The sequence below is a fragment of the Lipotes vexillifer genome, unplaced genomic scaffold (genome assembly GCF_000442215.2).
Source record: "Lipotes vexillifer unplaced genomic scaffold, Lipotes_vexillifer_v1.1 scaffold2094, whole genome shotgun sequence".
Classification (NCBI taxonomy): Eukaryota; Metazoa; Chordata; class Mammalia; order Artiodactyla; family Lipotidae; genus Lipotes; species Lipotes vexillifer.
The window spans coordinates 1,454,847-1,463,916 of NW_006790887.1; the positions used below are offsets into that span (position 1 = coordinate 1,454,847).

At 47.5% G+C, this 9,070-nt stretch overlaps 1 protein-coding gene across 1 annotated transcript in view; it reads left to right on the plus strand.

Annotated features, from left to right (window-relative positions):
* DYNC2I1 (dynein 2 intermediate chain 1) overlaps positions 1-9,070 on the plus strand; it is a 32,948-nt gene that overhangs the window by 1,330 nt on the left and 22,548 nt on the right. The window contains exons 2-7 of the mRNA XM_007463986.1: positions 912-1,254; positions 1,451-1,506; positions 2,818-2,872; positions 5,512-5,577; positions 8,127-8,204; positions 8,772-8,991. Of these exons, the coding sequence (XP_007464048.1) occupies positions 912-1,254; positions 1,451-1,506; positions 2,818-2,872; positions 5,512-5,577; positions 8,127-8,204; positions 8,772-8,991 (818 nt within the window). The remainder of the gene's footprint in view (positions 1-911; positions 1,255-1,450; positions 1,507-2,817; positions 2,873-5,511; positions 5,578-8,126; positions 8,205-8,771; positions 8,992-9,070) is intronic.

Genomic DNA, 9,070 nt, shown 5'->3' on the forward strand with positions numbered 1-9,070 from the left:
TTCCCTATTTCTGTTGTTGTTGTGATGCTTGGAGAGCCCTCCTCCCCACGCTGCTGTCATGTAAGGAGTCGCCTGTGTTTTGTTCTGGGTCCTCATAATTTTTTAACGGTAAATCTTTAATTCCCTTCGAATTCAGTCTGTGATGGGTGTGCAGGAATCTAACTTCACACCTGAGGAGCTTCTCCATGTTTCTCTTTGGGAAGGTTGTCCTGGTGGCCATGAGCAGAGCCGGTGGGGGCTGGAGGGGGTGGAACCACGGGGAACAGAGGCGGGGGAGGCCCTGAGTGAGCGGAGAAGGACGGTTCAGTTTGGGTCCTGCTGAGACATGGTGCTGATGCTCCCCGAACCGGGCGCTCACGACCCACTGTGTAAGCTCGCAGCTCGCCGCCTTGTGGCCTCGGCACCCGTGGTCCCTGGACATCCCTGGAGGCTTGGGGGATGCAGGGATGGCTGAACCATCTCCCTGCGGGTGGGGCAGACATGTGAGCTGTGTGCCATGAAGAGAGGCGCAGTGTGCGCCCACGGAAGCAGATGTCCTTCCAGACAAGGCACATGGCTCTCTCAGGAGGGCCTCTCATGTTGGTAGCGCTCAGGATGCGGGGGAGTCCAGGAGAGGGCGGCAGGAAGGGCCACGGTGTCCGCCATGCAGAGGAATTGGGATGATGCTCCTCCTTAGGGCGAGGCTGCTGGCTGCGGTGTCTGTTGTCGTGTGTGGGGGTCGGGGGGCGGGGGGGGGGTCTGCGTGGTTTCCTTTCCCATTGCCAGGTGAGTATGGGAAGGTACCCACGGCAGGACAGGGGAGCAAGAGCCAGGGCAGCTCTGTGTCTTCCCCTGTGTTTGCCGTAATGTGTATATAAGACAGCAGGCGTCTGTTTTATACGCTCATGTGTTTTTCAATGTCACGTCCAAAGTTGCAGTATGGTGACAGCAAAGACAATCCTCTCAAGTGTTGGCTCTATAAAGAAGCAGGTGAAAGACAACACTGGAAGCAGAAAGAGCCAGACAGAGAAAAGAAACATCGAGAAAAAAGCAGCACAAGGGAGAAAAGAGAGAAGTATTCAAAACAAAAAAGCAATTCATCCTCTGACAAGGAAGGGGAAGAAAGGCATAAAGAAAAACGCCATAAAGAAGGCTTCCATGTGGACGAGGAGAAGCCCCGAAGCAGCGTGGGCAAGAAGGAGCACAGGAGGAGGGAGGCCAAGGTACCATTTCCTGATGCATCAGCCCCCTCAGAGAAAGGCGCATCCCCTTTTGGTGTACCTTATTCATCCCCCTTATGTCAAGTCCCTTACTTACTAAAGAGAGGTTGTAAAAACCATTATTTTAAGAGATGCCTGTAACAACGATGATGTTATTAAATTTTGAGCCCATGACTTCTTTTACAGAGCTCACTAATTATGGTTAATTCATTATGACATACTAATTAATGGTTATGGAACTTTTTTGATAGAATGGTGAACGCAGAAATCGAGGTGCAAGTTCGAAGAGAGATGGGACTGGAAGCGAGTAAGGAATATTTGTCCTTTGGTTGTTTATTCTGTTTACAACACAGTTCTCACACAATGCTTCGAAATGAATTTTTCTTGTTGGGCCTGATTAGGGCCAGTAAGTGAGAATAAACTATAGATGCACCTCATTTACTCTCAATGCAAGCCCTCTAAATTGTATTTTTGGTGTACTCGTGGAGCTTGGAAGCTTGTTATATCAATGAATCATTAGTCCTGTTCTGCCTTTTACATACTTGCTCATGCAGCGTTAGACCGTCTGCCCTCACCTGGGGGACCGATTCACTTGGGAGTCTCTGCTTTGCGAGGGGAGAGCGTCTGCAGGTGGGCTGTTGGGCACCTTTTACTGGCCTGTGGTTCACCTCCCCTAAACACTAAGCGCAGACACGCCCGCAGACCCCCGCTGCCCAGTGTTTGCAAGTCAGACAAAGACCAGGGCATTGGCCAGGCTGCACATCTGTATCTTCCCTGGGATGTTGGGTGGCCCTTTGGAGCCTCATCTTTTCTGGTGAAGCTTGGATGATACCTATTTTGTGTGGTTCATGAAGATTACAGATTAGAGTTTGTGTGTAAACCCTCATTTTGTATATGAGCTCTGCGTTATAATTTGTTCTTTGTGACAACTATATTTGGTAATTCTTTTTTGCAGATTAGGAAGACTCAGGTTAAATGCCTTTTGCCCAAATTCTTAGAAGTTTGAACAAAGTTAGTACTTAAACCTGGGGGTGCAGATTCCTGGATTTTATACTGCAGATCTGCTGGAATGCACAGTGAAGCTTTTGCTTGGTTCTGTATGTTTTTAAACATATGCTGTATTGAATTGATATGAATGTAAGTTCCAAAAATTGAAAATCAACTTGCAATTTTGAAAGCCTTTATTTTAGGTCCCAGGTAAACATATAAAATATGATTAAAGAATAGAACATATTTCAAGATAAATCTTTCTTTTGGAAATACAAATATTATATTAAACACAAAATAACATTTGGGAGATTCTCTAATAAAATTACAGGAATATTCTAGAACTCTTATAAGGATATAGAGTCATACACAAACACAAGTTTGTTAAAACACATAGTTTCTTCTCTCTCTACTGAAGATGTTTCCTATCTTGTACTACTGCTGAAATAGTAAAAGTAATTTAAAAAAGGGTTTAGTATTCATAGCTCTAACATAGCATGCTTTGCAAATATGCCAAACTACTGCCATTCTTAATCATATCAATTGCTGAGCCTTCACTGGGATGTCAATGTTTTAATTTTCAAGTCTTCGTTTAAAATTAATTTTGATTTTGATCATATTTGCTTCCTAGGCATGCAGAGAATTTAGAGAGGAATAATGGGAAAGATAAAGACTCCAGAAGGAAGGTAAGACACTTCACACTGATTCTGTTATGCAGTGGGCGTGGTCCTGCGACTCAGACCCTGAGGCGGGCCTTGTTTGCAGATGGCTTATTTGATTGGCTATTCCAGGAGGCACATAAGAGATACATTTTAGACTAAAAGACTCAAATGGATTAAAAGTAAAAAGATGGACAAGGTAAACCATCAAACAGCAGCTGTAACAGAGCTTGAGTGGCTGGACTAGAGGTGGAGGAACGTATGGTAGTAATAAAATAGTTAGCTTGCAGGAAGATGTGACAATTATAAACGAACATGCACCTCACAAAAGAGACACAGAATACGAGAAGCAAAAACTGACAGAATTAAAGGGAGAAATAGAAAATTCAACAGTGATTGAGACTTTAGCACCCACTTTCACTAATAGAATGACAGCATTTCATGCTAACAGATTAGACAATTTAGATGAAAGGGAAATTCCTGGAAGATATAAATTGGTGAAATTGCCTCAAGAAGAAACAGAAAGTCTGAGTAGATCTGTGGTTAGTAACAAAATTGTGTTAATGTAGAAATCTCTCCACAAAGCGACCCAGGCTCAGATGACCTCACTGGCGAATTCTGTCAAACATTTGTTATTATCACTGACGCCCTCATGGCCCTGCTCCTTACGTAGTTGTTTCATGTTCTGGACTAGGTGTGCGAGCACGTGTTTGTGCACATGTGTGTGTATACTCGAGAAGCACATGCAAGTCATAAGGTGTCATAGTTGTTTCATGTTCTGGACCACTTGTGCGTGTGTGTATACTCGAGAAGCACGTGTCGGTGATACGGTGTCACTCAGGACACCACAACTCCCAGTCTTCATCTTTTATACCATTTTCATAATTATCATCAGAAGAGTCTTTATAATGATTATTTGGTATCTCTAGAATTGTATACTATGGTGTTAAAATTATTATCAAACCACTTCCTAGGTTTTTGTCTTGTTCTAGATAATGTGGCAAGCAGATTTTGGCTTCTGTTACTTGTGAAGAACAATCGTTTTCTTTCTCTGATAGTTGTCTGAAACCCTGGCCTGTGAGATACCTGTCCTTAGTATCTTGTGCCATGTCTTTACAGATCTTTATTCCATATACATACACAAAAGCACAGTAATCTTTCATAAATCAGGTCATGCAGCATGTGTTGTTTGATGTGAGGATGTTTTATTCATTCAGTTTTGGGCAGTGGTTGGATCCCTTACTGTCTAGCTGTAGCCACACCTTAGAAAAAAAAGTTAGCCTTACAAATAATTCTTCCCACATAATCTTTTTTTCTATATTATCTTTCACAGTCCTATTTTGATATATATATTTGGGGGATTTGAATGCCTTTTTTTCTGTTTTATATATACATACACCCCATGCAGCGTATACTGTTTTTCCTAATTTGTTGTGGAAACCTCTCCAGTTCTAATGTTACAGATCTCCCTCCTACTTTTTGAGGGTAAATTTCTTTCTTTCTTTTTTTTTTTGTTTTTTAGAGAAGGGTTTTTATTTATTTTATTTTATTATTTATTTTTGGCTACATTGGGTCTTCGTTGCTGCACGTGGGCTTTCTCTAGCTGTGGCGAGCAGGGGCTACTCTTTGTTGTGGTGCGCAGGCTTCTCACTGCGGTGGCTTCTCTTGTCGTGGAGCATGGGCTCTAGGCCCACGGGCTTTGGTAGTTGTGGTACATGGGCTCAGTAGTTGTGGCTCGCGGGCTTTAGAGAACAGGCTCAGTAGTTGTGGCACACGGGCTTAGCTGCTCCGCGGCATGTGGGATCTTCCCGGACCAGGGCTCGAACCCTTGTCCCCTGCATTGGCAGGCAGATTCTTAACCACTGTGCCACCAGGGAAGCCCTAAATTTCTTGAACTGGAATTATTGGATGAAAATATATAGTTTTTAATGTTTTCCTTCTGTCTCCCAATGTTTTTGGTAAGTGTTAGCATTGTTCACTAGACTTACAATGTGAGCCACATTTGTAATTTTAAACTTTTGGTAGTCACCTTAAAAAAGAAATATAAAATTAATTTGAATAACATATATAATCCAACATTTCTGAAATATTATTCTTTCAACATGTAACCAATATAAAAAATTGTGAATGAGACATTTTACATTCTTTTTTTTGCCAAAGGAGCAAAATATGTGATGTCTTTTCCCCCTAAGAGAGCCCAGAAGTGATTTTGAGGATGTTTGGCAGCTCATTCTGGCTTATGATTGGGTCATATATTTTATAGCATCAACATTCTTCAGCATTTATGGAGAGCCCACAATATGCCAGAATAATTTTATGGACACGTGGAAAACTGCTCATTTTCTTCATGGTGATACGCTGTGCACTCCCCACTCTTTTGCACCAAATGGTTTTGAGCAGTGACGTCTGAGAGCTGTGCCTTTCTGGGGCCAGTGGCCACAGCAGGATGGCCAGCTTCTCCTGCCTTACCTGCCGCCTCATTGGCACGAGGAAGAAGGTTCACAGTTCTCCCCATTTCTTGGAAGAGAAAACCGAGGCCCAGAGAGGCTGAGTTCCTGTGTGAAGTCGCCCCGCCTGTGCCCCTCTGAGCCAGGACCGGGCCCTGTGGCTGCCCTGGGACCCTCCCTCCGTCCCTCCGCGCTGGCCAGCTGTGCTGTGTCCCCCAGCACGGCCGCGAAGAGGGCCTCTCGGCGTGGAAGCTGGCCCAGAGGCAAGGGAGCGAAGAGGCCTTGGTAAGGAGAGGACGTGTCTCTGCTTCTGTCCCAACGCGTGCTGTCACTCGTGTCCCGGCTCTCGCGGTGTGTTTCCTGGGGGTGATACCCTCCTCCTTTTAGGCAGCAGGACGTTAGGACGGAGGGGGAGGTGCATGCTTGCCCCGCGCTGCCCTCGGGTGTGCGGCTTCCTGAGGAGCATGGGCTGGATGCGTCCTCAGCCTTCTCGTTGTTGCTCTGCGTTGAAAACAGGTCTGGGGAGAATGGAAGAAACTGAACAGAGGCATCACAGAGACACAGTTCAGGCCATCGTCAGTGAAACATATTCCACGTAGCAGATAATTTTCAAAAACAAAAGCCAAACCAGAGGCAAAGGAAACGGCCCTCCCCTCCTGTAAGAGGCCATTGGTGACGCCAAGGCACTCTCTCCAAAACTGGGGGTGAAGCAGAAGGCTGTCCGCTCGGGGCCCCGTGGGAGGTGGAGGAGCACTTTCTTGGCACCGTCCTCCTGTCTGCCCCTGACGGGCGCCCTGGGCACCGTGAGGCCCTGGCTGCTTGCCGAGTGATGAGTTTTGCTTAAAACTCCTGCATGACGTTTGTCTTAGTTTCTCTTCTCAATCAGCAGGGTCCTGTTTATTGGTACCGTGCACGTGGCATGTCACTCACCATAACGTACGGTGACTTTGTATGACAATGTGCCAAAAGCACCTGCTCGTGGGGCAGCTCTTTGGTCCTCTGGGCCTGCGGGGCACGTCCTCATCCCCGGGCTCAGAACCGAATGTCCACTTTGAGGCTCAGCTGGCTTCTCTGTGGCTCAGATCACTGACTTCCTGGCACTGGTCACCACACAGCAGGGCACTAGGTTCTGGAGAGAAGATGAAGCCCTTCCCGCCCCCTTCCTGAGCTCCGAGCTTGTCGGCCCCCCCTGGACGGTCCACACTCCACAGGCTCACCCTCTTCCCTCCATCCCCAGCATCTATCCTGTTTGAAACCCGAAAGCCTGTGAGTCGTCTCCTTGCCCCTGGGCAGATCAGCAGTGCCCACCTCTGCAGCAGGCCTGCGGGTGGGTCTCACCTCCCCAAGTCTGACCTGCCTGCAGGCGCCAGGCATGTTTTCTTTCTTCCTCTAGGATGGGACGGAAGCCCCTTCGGTGATTGAATTTGTGGTTCTTGGGGTGTCCACCACGGGTGCTGGGGAGCCGTGTGGGTATGAAGCAGGTGTGGTGTGATCAGATTTCCTGCTCAGAAGGTTGTCTCTGAACTCCTAGGGCACGAGAGGGGACACGGCAGGGATGGTAGGGGCTAGGCTGGGGGGTGGCAGGGTTGGGGCGGAGGGCCGGCCGGCGGGCAGGGAATGCGGGGTCCCGGCGGGCTCCTGGTGTGTAGGCTTGTGCGCGGTGGAGGTGCCATGTCACCAGTAAATCGGGCGAGGGGGAGCAGAGGAGGACAAGAGAAGGAACAGCCTTGGGGGAAAGTGTGAGTTTCCTGAACCTGTATTTCGTTTCTGCCACCTCCTGGCCTGGAGACCTGGAACGTCCTTCTACTCCGTCTTCCTGGCACCCTCTTCCTCATCCCTCAGACCCAGACCAGGTCGGCCTGAGGGTGACACGTGCAGCTCCCCAAACCTGCAGAGCACGACTGAGCACACGTCCACTGCAGGACTTACTCAGACTTCAGGGGAAAAACAGAGGCTGGCGGTGGTCAGCGATGGCCAGGCCAGGGGCAGAGCAGCCCATCTGCCTGCTCGTGGGGCAGGGCTGTGGGCTGGTCCTGGTCACTGGAGCTGTGGTGGGCCACACGGGACCTGGCTGGCGTGTGCTTGAGCACATGTGTCAGTGTGTCTGTTCTTAACTGCAGATGCCGGGCTGTGATCATGGGTGAGAGGCACAGTGGGGAAGACAGTGCTGAATGCCAGTCTGTGGGTTATTTGTATAATACCTTCTCTCTTTTTCTCTTTTTAAAATTTTGTTCCATTGGTTTTCTTTTTTGGCTGTGTTGGGTCTTCGTTGCTGCGCGCGGGCTTTCTCTAGTTGTGGCGAGTGGAGGCTACTCTTCGTTGTGGTGTGCGGGCTTCTCATTGCGGTGGCTTCTCTTTGTGGAGCACGGGCTCTAGGTGCACGGGCTGCAGTAGTTGTGGCACACGGGCTTCATTAGCTGTGGCTGGCGTGCTCTAGAACGCAGGCTTAGTAGCTGTGGCGCATGGGCTTAGTCGCTCCGCGGCATGTGGGGTCTTCCCAGACCAGGGTTCGAACCCGTGTCCCTTGCATTGGCAGGCGGATTCTTAACCACTGCGCCACCAAGGAAGTACCACACCTTTTTTCTTTAGCCACCAGAATTATAGAGGTTTCCCCAAAAGAATATGATTGTTCACTGTTTTCTCTTTCTGGCTATACTTATAAGTTAGGGTATTTCTTTAGGAGTTGTAATTAGGTTATGTTCGTTTTATAGATATTTGAATTTTAAAATTAGCAACATCAAGTGAATCTGAGAAAACATGTATTTTCCCAACCAATTTGCAAGAGTCAACTTATGATTGAATATTTTAATTATATGTTTGATTTCTACCTCTAGGAAATTGAAAAGGAAGACACTGACTTAGAAAATGCTGGAGCTGATGAATATGCAGCCAGTTTTGAAGATGATTTTGAAGTAGGTATAAAAATTTAAAATTTTCTCAGCTTAAAGATAATTTGTTCTAAAATCAGTAACTTAATAGTTTTTTGTTTTTTCTTTCTATTGCTCTCAATACTCCATAGCTGTTTGATTTAGGTCTGGCACCTATAAAAAGTTTGCTATATGTCTACCATTGCTGACCGATATGATGTAATTAAGTGGTTTTTCTATTTAAGCTATTGTTAGTGCACTGCAGTCAAACGCAATCAAATGTGTACATATATGTGCACGTGTGTATGCATATATATGTGTATGTCTGCATGGAGTATACATGTAGCACACATGTATATGTGCACATACACTCCCATTCTCAGCACAAAGGCGTTTGTATGTTATTGTTCACTCAGAGCTCTCGGTGTACGTAGTTCTGTAGAGTTTATACAGATGCAGAAAAACAAACGCAGCAGTTCATACAGACTTGTGATGCGATGAGGTGGGAATCTGTGAGCTGTACAAGTCGCCCTGAGCCATACTGAGGACCGCGCCTGTCTCAGGCTGTAAGCTGTGCGTTTTGTCCTGTGTGCATGTCTGCTGTGTCTGCAGGACTACGAGGATGACTTTGAGGTCTGTGACGGGGACGATGACGATGTTGCACGTGAGCCTGAGTCAGAAGAGACAGCGGAAGAGCTTCCTCTGGCCAGAAGGAGGGAGATACGGGAAATTCAGAAAGCCATCCACGCAGAAAATGCACGGGTCGGTGAGCTGTCCTCGAAGCTGTTGGAGAAGCAAGGCCTGACGGAGCGTGGCAGGGGGCCGGGGCCGGGTACGTGAGTGCATGCTGGTCCCGTGTCGCTCCCGGCCCTTCCGCCCCCATGACGGCGCCCGGCAGGTGCTCAGCGCGG